Source organism: Acanthaster planci, linkage group LG02 (genome assembly GCF_054643075.1).
Source record: "Acanthaster planci isolate LZ-2023a linkage group LG02, COTS_SCS, whole genome shotgun sequence".
Lineage (NCBI taxonomy): Eukaryota > Metazoa > Echinodermata > Asteroidea > Valvatida > Acanthasteridae > Acanthaster > Acanthaster planci.
Genome location: NC_141778.1, coordinates 10043088 through 10062108, shown reverse-complemented (window position 1 = coordinate 10062108; position 19021 = coordinate 10043088). Strand labels below are relative to the sequence as shown.

The 19021-nt window shown below is 42.1% G+C and overlaps 1 protein-coding gene across 1 annotated transcript; it reads left to right on the top strand.

Moving 5' to 3' along the window:
• The first annotated feature begins 721 nt into the window (after window positions 1–721).
• LOC110990923 (uncharacterized) lies at window positions 722–18634 on the top strand. The gene is made up of 19 exons (XM_087132498.1): window positions 722–892; window positions 3742–4115; window positions 4521–4659; window positions 5571–5810; window positions 6344–6568; window positions 11093–11368; window positions 11509–11742; window positions 11896–12000; window positions 12397–12524; window positions 12635–12778; window positions 12875–13274; window positions 13619–13812; window positions 14712–14864; window positions 14988–15118; window positions 15233–15332; window positions 15574–15739; window positions 15869–15935; window positions 16123–16393; window positions 16700–18634. The coding sequence occupies exons 1-19, from the start codon at window positions 793–795 to the stop codon at window positions 16940–16942; spliced, it is 3690 nt and encodes a 1229-aa protein (XP_086988624.1). The 5' UTR covers window positions 722–792; the 3' UTR covers window positions 16943–18634.
• Window positions 18635–19021: the final 387 nt, after the last annotated feature.

The following is a 19021-nucleotide window of genomic DNA, read 5'->3' as shown; positions in this document are numbered from 1 at the left end:
GCAAAGAGTTGTACTTGGATCTTAATGCCTGCATATTGTGTCCCATTGAAGAGCTTAGTTTTGATGTCTTTGTATTTAAGATCCAAGGCAAATGCTCTTCCTCAATATCACCATTGCATAATATTTTTCGCCCCGAACCTCTGATAGTTTGTTGGTGTATATCTTCTCGGTCTCCGCAGGCACATCAAACAACCTGTCAGTTTACACTTCAACTTTTGTGGGGGGGGTTGTTCTACATTCCATGGACGTAAAGGTATTTATTGTGTTTATTGTGCAACAAGCAACTTAAATTATTGCTTATTTTTTTACTCAGTAGCTTCTTTCGTTGGGCCTAATGGCTCATGATTGTTGGGAATTAAACTGACTTCATGCACAAACTGAAATTTAAAGTAGTAATAAGCCGAAGTTTGAGGTCTTTATTTCTTGAGTACAAGTCTGTGTTGACAAGCTGACCAATCTGATTTAATCCCCTTCTTACAGAAACATGTGAACTACGCTCACCGCCAAGGCAAACAAGAAAACAATGACTTTGGTTTTGTTTATTGGTAGGCCTAAATGCTTTCACTGTCGGTTTTAATATCATGATATTCCGGTTTGTTCACCTTTGACCTGAGCTAATTGGTGCAAATTAAGAAAGATACAATGAGTCCCGGTAACAAACAAGGAAGCAGTTGGCGCTGAATATCAATTTTGTTCACAGTTAACACTTTTCAGGGTTCAGCCCTGCACGTGTTTCTCTCCAAGAGACAATAGAACCAGAAATACCGAAGAATGCGTTAGCCGTTCCCAGTCATGAATTTCATGTGCAAGGAGAGATCACACAGTTCGTTCTATGCGACGTCTGTATTTGCTTTAGTTGTCGTCTTATGCGAATTCGGGCTTGCAGAGAGGGGTAAGTGCATTTATACTTTGTGCATGCTTGACGAAAAATGGGGATGACGTTCAATCTATGTTGGTCCGGAAGATTCTGGAAGATTCGGACCCGTTTTACAAAGGACTGGGAAGGTTTAGATTAGATACCACCAACTGGAATAATTAAGGTTGAACGCTGTACCTAGATTTTCGCACATAAAGACCTGATATGACTCTCACCATAAGCAGAAATCCCAGGGAATGGAGGTACTATACTTTTTGATGGGAGTGACCAACACAGTCATCCACCACTTTTCAAATAACTGACGATATGCACCTTTGAATGCACACTTTCCAGCGTCATTATCTCACCTGGGATGGAGGGCGCGTGGAGCTGACAGAATCATCCCCCACAGGTAACAAGAAATCTCCGCCCATACCTTCAACACTCATGAAATGATTATAATAAGACCTGGGTGGGTCTGGCCTTCTCATGCATCCTCAGTTCTGCTCATTGTGAGGAGGTTCAATATGTGTCAAAGCAAATGTTGAAAGCCACTTTTGTATATTGTAACATCATTATTCACAGTAGTTCAAACTGATGTGTTACCGGAACTCAGACGTGTTGTGATATATCATATTATACTATTATTAAATGCTGGAAGATGTGAAAATAGTGGCATACCTCGGGTGTGTCTCTACGACCTAAACATAGAGTGTGCAGCCAACTGGCAAAGGCTGCGTGTGGTGTACAAGGCCACAACTTCGTAAAGCTTCCCCGTTATTAAAACCGTTTGTTCAAAACACATGTATGAGGCTGTGGTGAATCTGGTATTTTAGTCTAATGCCTGGAGAAATCGCTCAGGTCATTCCCGCTGGCAGAGATTTTAGAAAGTGACAAAATTATGGATTGAAAAACAGTGATTGCCGTATGGTATTTGCATCGGAAGACGCACACAGCAAGCTGCTCGAAACGTCGAGCCCCACCCTCTTATCAGAACCACACCTGCTCACAAAAGGAGGGTGATTACATGGTGTCACTGCAAACAACGTTCTATTGCTATCTTCACCATGCAAACCTTCAATTCTTGTATAACACGTGTGTTTAGAAAGTGGAAGCTGTAATGAAAGCCCGATTTAAGTACTTTGAATAGGGCTGTTTGAATAATCAGTATTGACGTCAATATTTGAGACCAAATTTACGACCTACTCTTTGGTCGTGAATATTGCCGTCAATAGTCACGACTAGCAAGCAAGGCGGAAAGGAAGAGTTCACGCGCACGCGCAATTATCTACTTTTTCGGCTTGATTTCAAGTCGTTATTCGGCTAGGCAGTTTTGGCACAACGTAGGGGCACAATGTTTAAAAGCAATAGCTGTGTCTGTGGCTGTGCAACTTCTCTCTCTCTACCTGGCTTGCTGGCAATATTTGCGACCGGAGATAAAACAGGTCGTGAATTTGGTCGCAAATATTGGCGTCAATATTTGTGACTGAAGAGTGCGCCGTGCATGAATTTGGTCATAAATAACGGCGTCAATATTGACAATTTGTGTTGCCCCCCCCCTGGGCCACCATACTCTAGACGTTTAACCACTTTAGTAGATTTATTTTATTACAAAATGAATCTTCGCGCTTGCTACATCACCTTACGACGTTAAACAAACCTATAAAAAAGGAGAAGTAAAATGAGCTTTACGTCATGATTAATCTTTTCCTCTAAAACATATACGTACTGCCATCCAGGTCTCTTAAACACAATTTTAATTAGTACCGATTGCCAAGTGCAGGAGGATGTTGCTCCAGGATAGAAAATGCAAACCCGGATCTGTCGTGGGAAAGCCTTTTTTGCTGTTTCGTCGTCTTGAAAAATGCTATAATTTTGATGGATTTTAGATCCTGTACTCATTTTGAAAACATCTGCTCTTCTGCTTGTAGGATATTTCAGCACAATTCATTCCTTGGCACAAATAATGTACTTGGCCTCTTTTTACTTTTGTCACAAATTTTACAAATTTAAGCTTGCCTTTCTCACAAAAGGTCGAATTCACAAAGCAGGGTGCCTTACACAGAAGTGAAAGTGAAACGATATTTTGACTCGTGGCTAAACAAACATGGATTTGGTTTTGCCTCCATACACTCGGTAAATGTCACACTGCTGTAAATAGCCGAGGCTAACAAGGGAAACAGCAGGCTCTATTCTGAGTTCAGTAGTTAAACGTTTTTATACTTTTTTATATAAACTGAACCTTAGAACCCCTTTTCTTGAAAACACAAGCAAATCATGTAGTTGTCACCGAAACGGACATTTGATCCTTTGAAAGTATTGCAATTCTTTCTGAATCAGCTCAGTTGTAAGCACACAGCTATGATGAAGTTGTTACAATTCCATTTGAAATTGAATAAATTTGAATCAGAAAGCCATCAAACTGTAACCTACATCAGAATAATGACTGGATTTGGAATGTCTCCCCTCTGTAATTGCTCAGTTGCCACTGTTGTGATATCTATAAACGATCCATGTAGAGGGGCAAGGGGGGGCCATACCGGTACCCTCCCACCCCACCCCTAAAAAGGAGCAAAACATCTGTTTTGAAATATGAGGAAAATACAATTTGGGGGGTCTAGTTCCTTTCCCTGGCTTCAAAAGTGTGTAATAAGCACCAAAGTGTAGCCTCAACAAAGTAACACAAAAATCTCTAGTTATTTCACAAGTTTTTCAGCCTCTGGGACTGAATTCTTTTGAGAAACATTTGTTTCATTAGAAGATATAAATATTGATGGCATCTGTATCGCTTTTAGCGGAATCTTAAGCGATTTGGGACTTAGTTCCAGTTTGAAATCCTCAGTAAGCATAATCCTAACAATTTATTTTCTTTCATATCATTGTAGTGTGCGTTGGGATATGTGATGACCCTCTTGGAATGGAAGATGGCAGCATTTCTGACTCAATGATTACTGCTTCAAGTACACTCAATATTCGAACAACTGATAATTGCCAACCTTACAACGCTCGACTAAACCACGTAGCAGCAGACAACGAGACCGTTGGTGGGTGGTGCCCATCGGATAGCGACAAAGAAAGGCCCTGGCTTCAAGTTGACCTACTGCACCAGGTGCAGATTGAAGGAGTGATCATACAAGGCAGCCCTGACCCCCTTAATACCCCTGATTGGGATGACTGGGTGACCGAGTATCAGGTCCAGTATTCTGACAGTCAGACTGACTGGACTTATGTGAGCGAACCATCTTCAACTACAGCTCAGGTAAAAAAACAAGAGACAAAACGCCAACACTTTCTCAACACTTTTAAGGAGTCACAAAGGGACAAATGTAGAAAAGGGGTCAGGTTCACGAGAACGAATTTGTAATATTTTCCCCATAATATCCACCCCGGTTCCTGCTCCATGTCGCCATGAAAAAGAGTAAGGTTTTTTTTTTTAGTTTTTCTCTTTTTTTCAATTTTCCCAGTCGACTCCATTTTTTCTTCCATTTTAGCATGTAATTCGGCAACTGCTCAGATGGTGAACATGCTTTCAGTTTCATTGTTTTAATTAGCTTTCTTCATTTGTCACGGAAATACAGGAACACTAAACAGAATACCACCTGCGTTTCCATGATATGAATGCACTACATGTATCGTCTGCAATCCTTTTTTTTTTTTTTGGCAGACATTCCAAGGCAATACTGATCTCACTACACCAGTGAAAAGCTTGTTTAAGAAACCGATCTACGCACGGTATATCCGCATCAGACCAACGGCTTACCATGTCTGGCCCTCAATGCGAATTGAACTTATTGGATGTAGAGGTGAGTACACGTAACCAAATCCTGTAAGGGCAAACAGCTTGTCAGTACTGCTCACAGCTTCAAGTTTTAAGACCAAAAAACAGTGTCCGGTTCCTTGTCAGGGGCTGATGAATTCATGAATCCGCAATGCTATACATTGTCGAGGAGGCGCATTACTCCAAGGTAAATTCACTGATTATTCCTAGCTGTTGAAAACTGCTGCTCTTTTTAAAGGGAATGAAAACCTGTCATGCCTGTTTCCCACCCTGACCCCACGGATGTTGTTCGTTCATTATGCAATATAATTACTAGACCTTCACTGTGTAAACTACCGTTAAGACCAACTCCTTTGTATGGTTCCTAGATGCAAATGTGTAAAACAGAAACGACGTCATCTGAAAAAGAGTGCCCAACGAAATGTATGGGTGCCTAGAAGGACTCCTCTAATTTACTGTACGTATTTCTCAACCGTACCCCCAAAACACGTTAAAATTACGCAGTAGCAGGAGTCTAGCCGATCAAGCAAGTTTGGCAGCTTGTGGATATCAAATACAAAAACTTTTTTTATCTACGCACAGGCCTACGGTGGCATTTGCGATGACTAGAAACATTTTTTGCCCAAGGCTGCATTTGAATCTTTTGTCTAGAGTCTAGGTCTTAACTCCATTGGAAATACGCGGAGACGCAGCGACAATACACCTACCTTGAGCTCTGAAAGCCCGTGTCGGACACGACCTAAGTTCTCGTCATTTGATCATTTTCGAACATTTAACTTTGTGGGCTAAAAAAACCACCATAATGCCACAGTGTGCCATTCCGTGGACTTCACAGGTCTTTATCATTGGGAATTGCACCGAGACCTTGGACGCATCTTTTGGGTGAATTGGTTCAGATAATCGCAGTAAACAAGGTTCATTTGTGCATTTTTTCAGCATCAATTTTCCAGATAACAGGTTGCTCAAGTAACATCAGTTGTTTAGCTGACGCCAAAAGCAGATTTATCTCGGTTTCGTGGCCTGCGTTGAACAGATCAGCTTCACATTTAGTATTGCAATACGCCAGCCATCAGCCTGGTGACTTGTTCCCTGTTGGGAACATCACCAAGGTAAAACACACAACGTTAAGCCAAGGAGGAAACACGAGATCATGCGATTTCTTTGTAACTGTGACTGGTGAGTATTTTACCTTTTGTTTTCAAATTCATTTCTAATCACAAACTGAAGTTCCTGTAAAAACTGATCAACCTCAAGTGGCAATGAAATGTTCCCTCCCAAAACGAGCATTTTTAGGGTGGTTTGGAGTCAAGCAGTCGGCTATTGGTCCGCTGGTTGGCTAGCTAGCTCTTGCTGGCTTGCTTCAACGGCCCTGCCTGTTTACCTAGAGTTTCCGCACACACATTTGTTTATCAACTTTATGTACTGCTGAAAATTTCCCAGAACACATGCTATACGTGTTCAAGTTGCTGATATAAAGCAACTTCATAAAATTAATGATCAAAACTTTTTGATGCCCAAGTGTACTCCAGATGAATCCCTACAACTTCAATGTACAAAGGCATGCCAGTCTTTGATGCATTTATTTACTTTGTTGTCGTTTTTATTTTGTTTGTATGTTTGTTTTCCATGTCTACCTCCACATGGTTTCCACTTAATGATTGTCTTGTCACTGCTAATGATAAAACGGGTATTTTGCTTCCAAATCTTAGGGGTGAACATTATTTGCCCAGAGAATATCACCGTATCTGCAAATCTTAACAACTTCGCATATGTGTTTTGGAGCCCACCCGTTCTTAGCTTCAGTGGCGTCGACCAAAGTGTCACCGTCATTAGCGATCACGATCAGGGACAACGCTTTGACATTGGGACCACACTGGTTACAAACAGGATTCTAGAAACGGAGTCTCAGTGTCAGTTCTCTGTAACTGTTAAAGGTAAGAATGTTCAGAGTGTAGTGTATGCAGCCAGTTTAATGTATGGACAGCCAGTCTAATGTGTATTTCGGGATAATGATGTAAGGCCTCGGGGCCTGTGCCGTTTGTGATGTGTGTAATATATGCCTCAGAAACGTTTAGCCAGAACTTCTCCATGTCCTCATTTATTGCTCCCCAAATCTCCCAACATACAAACGCAACATTTGCAACGAGGATTTAAGGACTTAGTTCGACATTCGGTGATAAAGAAGGCCTCATAAGGATTGCTGGTGAGTGGTACTTCCACACGGCACGTAGGAACTCACGTTCCAGGCAACTGTACGCCGCCATTTATGTTTCACGCACGTACGTGAGATCAGGTGTTTACTGTCATGATAAATAATGGAGAATTTTCAGATGATAGTGTTTGAGGGGTTCAACCGTAAGGACGGCAATATAGACACATATTTTGACAAAGATTGAACAGTATTTCATTGCCGTAGATATAAAGCATCGGGAGCACAGTGTATAAGACACTGAAAGACCTTGCCTTTCTACAACAGCCGAAAGAGAAGACTTTTGCAGAATTTTGCAGTCTGTTGAAGGGACAGTGCAAGCCCAAAAAGACTGGCAGTTGGAGAACGATTCAGATTTCATAATGCCAAGCACTTGCCAGGCCAGTCCATTTGTGACTATGCTGCCCATTTGAAGAAGTTGGTGGTGTACTGTGATTTTCCAGGGAACCAACTTCAGGACAGTTTACGCGATAGATTTAACTGTGGTCTGCAGTTGGAGAGCATTCAAAAGAAACTGTCGACACGCAACTACAGTTTCCAGCAGACACTCTGGCAGAGGAGGCGGCTGCAAAGAGTGTACGCCACATACGCACCACAGAAAGTAAACCATTGAACTGAGTGTTTTTCTCACGCCACAAGGGGGAACCTAAAAGACAGAAGCAAAGACTTTCGCAGAGTAGTAGAAAACCCTGTGACCGTTGTGGATTGAGCAATCAAAATTGCGATAAGTTCAGATACAAGGGGCAACATGCTACAAATACAAGAAGGTGGGACATTTGCAGACATAATGCAGGTCCAGGGCCAGATCAGACTCTGCAACTACGCCAACTGTGAAACACGTCTCCCAACCAGGCACTAAACAAAAAGGGCGTGTTTGTTACGTAAAAGATACCGATCATGATCAAAACACGCTTGCCAGTGGTGTTTCGCATGACAATGGTGACTTTGTGGACTCAGTTTTCTCGGTTTCCTCACATGCGGACAAGCAGCCCTGAACCAAGTCTGAGGACACGCGAGCTGAGATGCACGCGCACAAACGTAGCTCAACCATCAAGGTCCCTGTTTGGATAGCAAACATTACAAATCCAATACAAATGGAACTGGACACCGGTGTTGCTGCAGGAGCCAGGAGGACTATCACAGATTTGGGGGCACATTCCACTGCAACCGGTAATCGTGTCCTGCACGCTTACTCTGGACCCCCGTTGAGAATTGTGGGACAATAGATGGATTTCATATTAGCGATGCCTGCGCATATCCGCATCGAAACCGAGGCTCTCTGTGTTGAACTTCGTCGTGCGCCCGCGGAGTCGACACAGTACATGCAGTATCCGGTTCGTAAGTGTGATACCACTTCAGTTTAAACCACGCCCATTGCACAAGATACACGGCCATCGCAGGTACGTTAGTTCGCGGTAAATTGCCATTGTTTTTTCTTCTGATTTCATGTGTTGAGTCATTCTCAAGAACTCTTCAACAAAAATTTGCAGCCTAAAAAATCTGAATTTAACATACCTTTGTGTATTTTGTGTCTCAACTCCTTACTTTCAATCGTCTGATCGTATTAAGAATTGAAGCTGACACATACGGCCTCGTTTTCAAATGCAGAAGTGCGCAGATCGACACTGAAAGCGTCGTTTTGGGATCCCTCTATTGCAAGTCAAGGTCCAGTACAGCGAACAGCAGGCAGAACTGCCTTTGATTACCATTGACAGGAACAAACATGCACCTCCCTTGCTGGGCAGAGACTGGTTAACAATCTTAAAGCTGGACTGGGTCAATCTGCTCTCTCAGGGTCAGTATCGAGTCAAGTCTCACCCGATTGCCGAGCTGAAACGAGAGTATGCAGACAGTTTCCAGTCGGCATTTGGCAATGTACGCGGAATGAAGGCAACTCTGTCAAGGACGACGGGATCCCAGTTTTCCAGAAGGCTCGGCCAGTCAATCCACGCTGACCAATACCCCATACCTCCATCAGAAGAAGTATTCAGCAATCTGACTGGAGGTGAGAAATTCTCCAAAATTAACTTGAAATGTGCATACCAGCAGATGCTACTGGACGAGAAATCCCAGGAGTCCATCAACACTTACAAGGGACAGTATCGTTACATACGCTTGCCATTCGGTATCTCCACAAGTCCTGCAATCTGGTAACCATTCATTGAGCAAGTCCTAGTGCTGGTAACCGGCAAGAACCACGAGGAATATCTCCGGAATGCAAGAAATGTCTTCCAAAGATTAAGGAAGTTTGGCTTACGTGTAAAAACGTGCCACTTCATGCAGGAGAGTGTCATCTACATGGGACGTTGTATCTCTGCCAAAGTGATTCGACCAACTGATGACAAGGCAGACGCCATACGCCAGGCTCCAACTCCGCAGAATGTGACGGAGCTTAGCTCATGGTTGGGTATGGTGAACTTTCAGGCACAATGTCTCCCCAATCTATCGACCATGATCCACCCACTGAATGAAAAGCTGGGAGGTCGGCCCTGGCAGTCGTCTGACAGGTGCTCCCTTGCATTTGATGCAGTGAAGGAAGCTGTCACTTCAGATAAGCTCCTCGCACGCTACGACCCATGCAGTCATGCAGATTGTTCACGTTATCCAGTGGCCTGTGCATCGCGTTTTCCCAACGAACATGAGAAGGGTTATGCTCGTCGCAATTGGACAAGGAGGCCTTAGCAATCATGTTTGGTCTGTAACGTCTCCGTACATACCTATACGGGCGGAAATTCACCATACGAACAGATCACAAGCCATTGGAGTGCATTCTTGGTCCCAAGACTGCGATTCCAACTCACAACGCCTGCAATGATGGGCTGTAGTGCTGTCAGCATTCGACTACGACCTGAAATTTATCCAGACCTCACAGGATGAGTTCACCGCTGCGCTTTCACGTTTTCCAATACCAGCTATGGAAGATGATGAAGACGATTTCGCATTATACCAGGACAGACCCAGTCCTGGCACGCGTGTTGGAGTATACCAGGAGGGGTTGGCCGGCTAAAGTGGAGGATGAACGACTTAAGTCTTTCTTCAGTCGTCGACATGAGTTGTCCACGGAATAAGACTGTCTGCTGTGGGGTATGAGAGTTGTGATACCGCACAAGTATCAGAAGGACATCTTGGACAAACTGCGCATTGCTCACCCAGGTATGGTCAGAATGAAAGAGATAGCAAGAAGCTATATCTGGTGGCAAAATATTGATCGACACATTGAACAGACTGTTTGGTTCTGTACGTGCCAACTCTCAACGGTCAAGGCACCTTCCACCGGTTGTACCTTTTAATGCCCTGGGTGTGGCCCAGTTCTTCATGGCACAGAATTCACGTTGACTTCACACAAAACAAATGGCCACGACGTATTGACCTACTGCACCACCAAACGCACGACAGGTCCCACCCCTGCAAGTTTGTTCCTGGGACGTGAACTGCGTACTCGCTTGTTCTTGCTACGCCCAGACACCGAGAGGAGAGTAACCAATATGCAAAGCAGTCAAAAGTTACAGCATAACAAGCAAGCACAGCTTTATGAGTTTTACAAAGGGGAGGAGGTTTTGGTGAAAGACTTTCGCCAGAAGGAGACTTGGTGGACAGCAACGGTTGCTGAGCGAACAGCACCAAAGTCATATGTCGTAATATGTCGTATGCACGTAGACAAATGAGGAGATCAGATCTGTTTCCAAATCATCGTGATACACACCCATTTCTTCCAGGCGTAACCCTTCCCGCAGAGCCTACTCCGGAAAAGGGCACACAATCTTCCCTATTGGAGAAGCATCAGACATAAGAATCTCCCATGGTCAAAGAAAGTTAGGCGAAATCAGCTTTGACCACAGTCTCAAAGGACTCTCCTAAACCTTTGCGTCGCTCATCAGGTGTCAGCAAACTACCCCAAACACTTATTGAGACTATGTAAAAGACTATTGCTGATTTAAGTCGAAAGCCATACTGTCGTTAATCGTAAAGTTCAATTATTAAGGAACATGCTGTTGTCCTTTTATGTGTTAACAGTTAAGGTTTGAGGTTGTTTTTACCCCCAAAAAGCTATTAGAGGAGTCTTGTTTGAATGGAACAAAAAAGGTATGGACAGTTTTTTTTCACACATTGCAGGCCAGGCATAAGTGCTTCTGTTTAAAGAACTGAACAATTCACTATTCCATCCTACATTTAACAGAAATCCCTCCAATCATATTTTGACACAGTGCCTAACAATATTATTATACTGAATGCGTGTCAACTTTCTTAGATGACGAACCTCCGAAGGTATCTGGCTGTCCAGATGACGTCATCATTCCTGTCACTTCATCCTCCCAGCTGGTGACCCACTCATGGATTCCTCCAATCCTTACTGACAACTCCGGTCAAGATGTCAGTGTGACATTCAACTGCTCACCAACCACTTTTAGTGAATGCAACCGAGCCGGTAACGGGTCCTTTGCTGTAGGAGACACCACGGTGAGATACACCGCCAGGGATATGTCTGAGAACAGGAATGTTTGCGCATTCACTGTTACAGTTACAGGTTTGTGTATTTGTTTATCTGTGCAATTCTTAGTCTTTGTGGAATGTTCTATAGAGTACAAGGATGAAATTGAAAAACCTGTGTGATGGATAGGTGTTGATAGTTCGGTCTTCGGTCAATCAACGTTCGGTTTTCCCCAGTTGTGGATCTGGTCTGCCCTGCTAATATCACCAAGTCTGCAAGTCCCGGTTCAACAACAACCAGCGTAAGCTGGTCAGAACCGGTTGTGACCGGATGGAAGGGAGAAACCAACTTCGCCTCAAACTACAGCCCTGGGATGACATTACCGATAGGAACCTACCGTGTCAGCTATCAGCAGTGGTTTGCAGAAGATGATTTGCCCCTGGAGTGTTTTTTCTTTGTGGTCGTGGAAGGTGAGACCATATATTATGCAAGTTTTAAAAAATGCTTAGCGTCCTTCAACTTGTTTAAGCTGGCTTGTTTGGCTGTTTGGTTCTTTTGTGGTTGTCAGAGGATAACAATGCGTATACATTATTAATAGTTTTAATATGTTTCAACGGTTGCAGGTCAGTGTCCAGCCCACAACACCAGTGATGGATTGCGATGGCCGGCGGCAGTAGCCGGATCAGTGACCAAGTCTGTGAAGCGATGCGCACTGACGACGGCAAATGGTTTGATTAAAATCCGTAATTTTGCTTACCTCTCCACAGTACAGATGTTCTTGTTCAACTAGATCTTGGTACTTTTCTCCACACCTTTTTCGTTACTCTGTCCACCCCTTGCTTTTTCTTCTTAATGATGGTGTTTTTGGCAAGTGTATATATGAATATATGAAACTGAACATTCCAGGAAGGGGAATTCAAAGCAGTTTTAATGTGTTCAGATTCAGTCTTTCTTTGAATGTCGACACCACGAGTTTAGACACTGTTGCCACTTTTATAACGATCATTGCCAGCACTGTTTGTCTTCAAATTGTACTTGTACAGTTAGTTTGAAAATCGGTCAATCAGTTTTAGTCATTCATTTACCCGTAGAATGTTGACTTTTTCTATAAATCTCCTGTAAAGCTGGCCAGCCTGTTGCTGTAAGGAACTGTTTGATGGAAAAAGCCCCCTTGTACTTTCGTTGGGAGGAGTACGCAAATCAAAGCTGTGGTGAACTAGAGAAAGAAGTCTCTCTTGAAAACGTTGTTGAGGTAACTTTTATATTCAGATTTCTTAATTTTATCCCAGTTGCAACAAATTTCACAATTTTAACTCATGGAGTTCTTATTTCTATTTATGAACTGTAGTGTCTTCCTGACAGGTGGAGGTTAGCAAGGCTAACGCAGTTGAAGTAGCTGGGTTTCTGGCCAGTCAGACTTCAAAGTCGACTGAGGATGCACAAGATTTTGAATCAGTCTCCAGGATTTTGGAGAATATCGCCGAAGCAGGATCAGGAAATATAAAGGTACATGGTATCTATTCAATAGAGAGAACTTCGGCCTTTCAATTTTGTAGGATGATGTAAACTGTGACTTTTTGGAAATCCTGATTTTTGTATCAGGTGGCCGAGCTTGTGCTTGAAACTGTCAGCAATGTCATCCTGACTGTGGGGAGAACTACCGATACCGAGTCGCAACCCACCAAAATTGATGCCGAAAGCTCCTCGGCCATCGTCCAGTCCGTAGAAGCCCAAATCTCTTTGACTCTTCAGCAGGAAGGGCAGGTCAGTATACGACAGGACTCCATCCACGTCGAGGCAATCAGTCTGGATCCCACGCTGGCAACTGAAGGACTTAGTTTCGTGTCTGTGAAACAGTCCACTACACTGGATCCCAGACAGGGACTTCTTGCTGGTAGCGATGTCAAGACATTACATTCCACCGTGATACCAAAGGACCTTGATGTCTTAGCTTCAGCTCAATTACCTAGCAACATCATTGGCTTGTTACAATCACCAAATGGTAAAGTATGAAAATCACCCAGCTTTATTTATGGCCTAGGTTAAATGCAAATAACGGTGTACACTCTGGTCTTCCTTCACAGCTGGTTGGTTTTTTTCTTACCGTGTACAAGAAATACATAGTCGAGAGAAGTAGAATTGTCACAGTTGAGTTCCTGGTCCTTGCTAGTGTTAAAGGCTGCAATAATTCCACTCTGTGACCCTTAATATATGTTTGATCGAGATCTTTAATACTGTAATTAGAGTTTTTGATATCACAAGCATTAATTAAATACCTTACGGCGCATATTACATATGTAAGGGGAAGGCTCATTTATTTTCTGGGGTCAATTCTTTCAAATGCAGCCAACAAAACCTCTGCCCAGCTCCAAGCAAGTTTCCTGATCTACGCAGATGACACCTTGTTCCAGTCTGCTTCAATCAGAAAGTACCGAGGAGAGAATAACTCGACTCGTAAGGTCGCTGGATCCGTCGTCTCACTGACTGTAGAAAATGTCGAACTTATAAATCTCACTGAGCCTCTCGTCATTGCATTTAAGGTGATTAGTGAAATAACTTACCAGTATTAATTAGTAATCAAAGCGGAGGCCTTAGAGACATTTAGTGCATTTGTAACGGCGAAAAACGGTTTAGTAAGCGACTTTCGTTATAAAAACTAACCACTGCAGTTATGTCAAACACAGACCCAAAAATCCGAATTAAATGGCCTTAAAGAGTAAAATTAAGTCAAAGCAATACATGTACACTGTAAAAAACTTAACAGCTGCCAAAAGTTAACAGGTTAAAGTTATAAGATCCTGACGCTGCGTGTACGAAAATTGTGGTAAGAAAAGTCATTAACCTGGGGAAACTAACTTAGTTATAAAGGACTAAATAATAAAAGGAATTAAACTCCACATTATAACCATGATTAAAAGTGTTGATAATTTACCTTAAATAACATACATAAAAAAAGTGATGAGAAGTGATGAACTTACCAAAAGAGGATCAGACACTTGCAAGGATGAGTGTGTATTGAGGAGCAGGGCTATTGTGTGACCTGTCTCTGTGGTGTTGGTCTGCTGAATGAACTCCTCCTCATAGTTTATGTACACTACATGGGGAGTGGGGCTTCAAGACAGGGGAACCCTGCTAAAGTAAACACGGGCAAAGTTGTACTCTTCTAAAAGGATGGACAGCTATTAACTTACATACAGAAAATATCAAAGTAATTTCCCACTATTCTACAGATTGCAATTCGTGTTTTTTAAAATTTCCTTTCCCGACACGTTTTTAATTCCCCATGCAGCTTTCCGTTCCGTCCAATTTCCACGTCATCGATTTCCATCATTCCATGGAGATCCATCTCACATTGCTTATATTCAATAAACAGTCACATTGAGAACACAATTTCATTCCAGTGTTGTCAATTTGTACATCTTTTGGTTTCCAAAATCAGGAGGAATCAAGCAGTGTCCATTGCGTGTCGTGGAACTTTGAGCTTGAAGACGGAATTGGTGATTGGACAACGGCTGGATGCGAGCTTGTTGAAGCGACCAATGACAGAGTCAAGTGTAACTGCACCCACGCCACCAACTTTGCCATCCTTGTGGTGCGCACTTTAAATGAACAAAAGAATTCTTATACGATTTTAGAAATTTAGACAGAGAGCATCATGACTAAATTGAAGCATTGGCATTACATTCGCGAATTTTCATATTTTGTTTGTTTAAAGGACGTGAAGGGCCAAGCACCAGATGATGGAGATCGGAGTCCTAAGAAAGCGCTTGATATCATCAGTCAGGTCGGCTGTGTTTTGTCCATCATAGCTCTGACTATAACGATGGTCATTTACCTCACTATCAGGTGAGAAAAGCAAAGCAAATCATGTTGACATGTTTTTCTTAGGCTAATGTTGTCTACTACTGGCTGAGTGACGCTGGAGCTGTGACTTGTCATTGTTTTTATTCTTGTGTTTAGGAAACTGCGAAAAAGGAAATCCCGACAGATTTTCATCCATTTCTGCTTCTCCTTGCTGATGTTGTATGTCATTTTCTTGACTGGTGTTGACAATGCTAAGGTGAGCAATTACTACAATGTCTTCATATCTGCTGCCTGAAGGTATGCGTCCGTCACCACTATAACACATGTAGTCCAAAGGGATTATGTCAGGTTTCACTCGAAATTTTAAAGAAACAGATTTTATCGTTTTTCTATTTGTGTTGAAACCTAAACGCCAATCATACTAATGCACTGAATCCTTAACATTCCATCAAAATAGTGCACTGTAGTGTTTGCTAACAGATGCTCTTCGTTTTCAGGGATCTGGAGGTGGTTGTGTGTTTGTTGGTGCTTTACTCCACTACTTGACCCTGACCACTATGATGTGGATGGCTGTTGAAGCTAGGAACATGTACGTCAGCACAGTGAAGGTCTTTCCAGAAGACACTCGTCGATACATGCTAAAGGCGAGCCTCGTTGCTTGGGGTAAGTCGTTGATGAACGCCACACATTTCCTTGTCCTATCCCATGATGAGAGTATTATTCTGAATTATGTGAGGACGCAATGTACGTGAAAGTAATCTTCACTCTGCCGCGGCTTCCATTCTTTTTTAGGATCACCGCTGATAGTATTGACAATCACGTTAGCAGCAGCGACACATCACTATATCAACGACCATTAGTAAGTTAATCTTTTAATAAAATAAGAGGGTTGTGCTACAGCGCCATCTCTTTATCCATGTTATCTTGGATTTGCTTACGTCACAAGGAAACATCGAGATGAAAATAGGGCGACGTCCGTCTGAATAATCACTTCTGTAACAGTGTGATCATAAATATTTGGAATGCCTGTTGCTTTTTTCTTTTAGCTGTTTCCTGCGACCTGATCTTGTGTTGTACATCGGTCTCCTTACCCCAATCGGTCTCATCCTCATCCATAACATCGTCACTTTCGTCTTGGTCATGCGTAGTCTCCTGAAGGTCAAAGAGATATCACGCTCCCAGCAGATCTCCAAACGCCTCCAGAATGCTGTGGGTATCTCTGTCCTCTTGGGTTTGACGTGGTGTTTTGGGTTCCTGGTCATCAACGAGGCGGCATTCGCCTTCCAGCTCATCTTCTGTCTGGCCAACTCCTTCCAGGTGGGTGACAAATTGTTATTATGTTAGGAGTTGCAAAACTGTGCCCTCTCTTTAACCAACCCTGTTCTGCGGTATGGTTAACAAGATGTCAGGGTGAAAATTGGAGTGGGGGAGTGGCAGTTTCAGTTTTAAAGATCTTATGTTCAGGCTATACTCAACTCCATCATAAGTCAACCAGTCTTAATCAACGAGGAACTTTGCCTGTTCATCTATTACTGTGATGGACTCAACAGTGCACTGTGATATCTTGAGTCAGCATAACCAAATTATAGATTGGTGCGTTGCAATCGGTTGCTTCCGTTGCAGGGCGTGGTCGTGTTCATCTTGTTCTGTGTTTGTCGTGAAGAGGTTCGCACGGCCCTGTCTCCATACATGCAACGCATCTGCTGTGGTAGGGAATACCATCTACCCATAATGCACCCCGACAAGCCAACCGATGCTGAAATGGTTCCACTACGGCGCATACCCAACAGTCATCCGGGCCAACTGCCGATTTGGATATGTCCATTACAACACCACAGTAACAGCCATGAAGCAAATCATACTTAGGACACGAAAGAATTGGCATCTTTTAATCCCTTATAAAGTCCAAAATTCTGCAAAATAAACTTCTTTGAAAAACGCTAAAATTTCGTTTTGAAGGCTTCGCGTCATTCATTCTACGGCAGACAAAAGCTTGATTTCTGAAATGTTTGAAGAGCATTTGTTAAAAGAAGGAACGAAAAAGAAAAAAATCTTGTTTGCACGTTTCAAAGTGGGTTATTATTAAATATTTAGTAATGGAATAAAGCACCATGTTCAATCTGCTGAAAAAGGTACATCTGGTTCATATAGATTTAGTTACATTTCATAGACACCATGTTCAATCTGCTGAAAAAAGGTACATCTGGTTCATATAGATTTAGTTACATTTCATAGACACCATGTTCAATCTGCTGAAAAAAGTATATCTGGTTCATATAGATTTAGTTACATTTCATAGACACCATGTTCAATTTGCTGAAAAAAGGTACATCTGGTTCATATAGATTTAGTTACATTTCATAGACACCATGTTCAGTCTGCTGAAAAAAGTATATCTGGTTCATATAGATTTAGTTACATTTCATAGACACCATGTTCAATCTGCTGAAAAAAGGTACATCTGGTGATAATATTGAGGGCTGTCACTTCTTTCTCGGGAGACAGCATGTTTCTGCAAAGCCTGAATTGCATCTCAAGTTGCTATACCACTCACTTTCCTAGTGCATATGCCGTTTTTGCAGATTGGCTGATGTAAGAATCCACCTCTAGTTATTCTTTGATTCTATTGTGAGAAAAGACAAAAATACTAATGCGTTTAGTGTAACATTTATTCCAAGATGAAAATGAGTGTTTTTACGTCTTTCGTGGCCTCGAAGTAGGGACACAGCGCAGCACATTAGTTTGCCTTTGTAGGAATTCATTGCAAAATCGTACTAGAGTTTAGGTACTACTTCCAAATTTTCGGATTGTGAGTTATTTATAATGTTACCGTTTAATTTTAATATTAATATTTTACAACATATATATTTAACAATCGGATATGGCTCTTGAACCCATGAATCAGTTTGATTTGCAGTTTGGTCAGCAGCGAAGTGGGTTACAAATATGTATCTGAAGAAATGTTTAGATGTTTTTGTGGATCCCAGATACGGATTGATAGGAAGATTTCGAAATTTAAAGTGATTTAAAATGAGTGTTACGGTTTTTCATTCACTAGTATTTTTTTTATTTCCTGGAATTCGAAGCATGACATAGGATGTTTCAGGGCACTGTGTCATATAATTACTACTTTTGTCACCTTGAATCATGTTAATCGTTGGAATTTCCTGTTTCGATTCCAGTGATCGGGCTGCTATGATTTCTGAGGTCTGTTGCAGAACAGGAGTTTTTTTATTAATTAACTTAACATATTTCAGGAAATCATGACCGCTATTTGTTCTACTAGCAAGTTGTCAACTTTGCACGCTTTGTGTACTTGAATTGTTCCAGGGTTTTGGTCAAATAGTTCATGTTATTGCTCGCCCTTATAATATCCTTCTTTGGGTAGATACCTCACTAGTGTGAATTATTTAAAATCTTGTGGTGAACCTTATTCTAAATCGCTTTGTGTTCCATGTTGCTCTAGTCTGAAAAGCGTTTCATTTGAGTTTGTCAATCCCACAGAACCTGCCACATTTGCGTTTATATGTGGAAGTCAATAAATGAAAAATACTTCTAGTAGCTGCATTTTAGAGAAATTATTCTTTTCCTTTCTGACTGCAGAGAGCTTTTCAATACTTGGATCTTAATGATACCAGCATATTGTGTCTGAAGAACGGCGTCTGTTTTGAAATCTTCTCTACTGAATATCGGGGGCAAATGTTTCTAGTTTGTTGGCTTATGTCTTGTACAGTTGCCGCCCACCCCTCACCAAACCCTGTCGGGTTACACTGCAACTTTACACACTCACGACAGGTTTCTTTCTTTTTGAAATGCATTTTTAATTTCCATGAAGCCTGTTTTGCTTGATTACAGGTGGATTCAGCTATGAAAGGGGCTTTTTAGGCATGCCACGTTCCATACAATTTCTTGACAGTTTGACTTATTTTCTGTTATTGGATGGAT

Excerpts from the sequence above, each read along its gene's own strand:
- LOC110990923 (XM_087132498.1), top strand. The coding sequence starts at position 793 with ATGAATTTCATGTGCAAGGAGAGATCACACAGTTCGTTCTATGCGACG. Across the intron at positions 4,116-4,520 it reads CATCTTCAACTACAGCTCAG|ACATTCCAAGGCAATACTGA; the intron begins GTAAAAAAACAA and ends TTTTTTTGGCAG. Across the intron at positions 16,394-16,699 it reads GTCTGGCCAACTCCTTCCAG|GGCGTGGTCGTGTTCATCTT; the intron begins GTGGGTGACAAA and ends CTTCCGTTGCAG.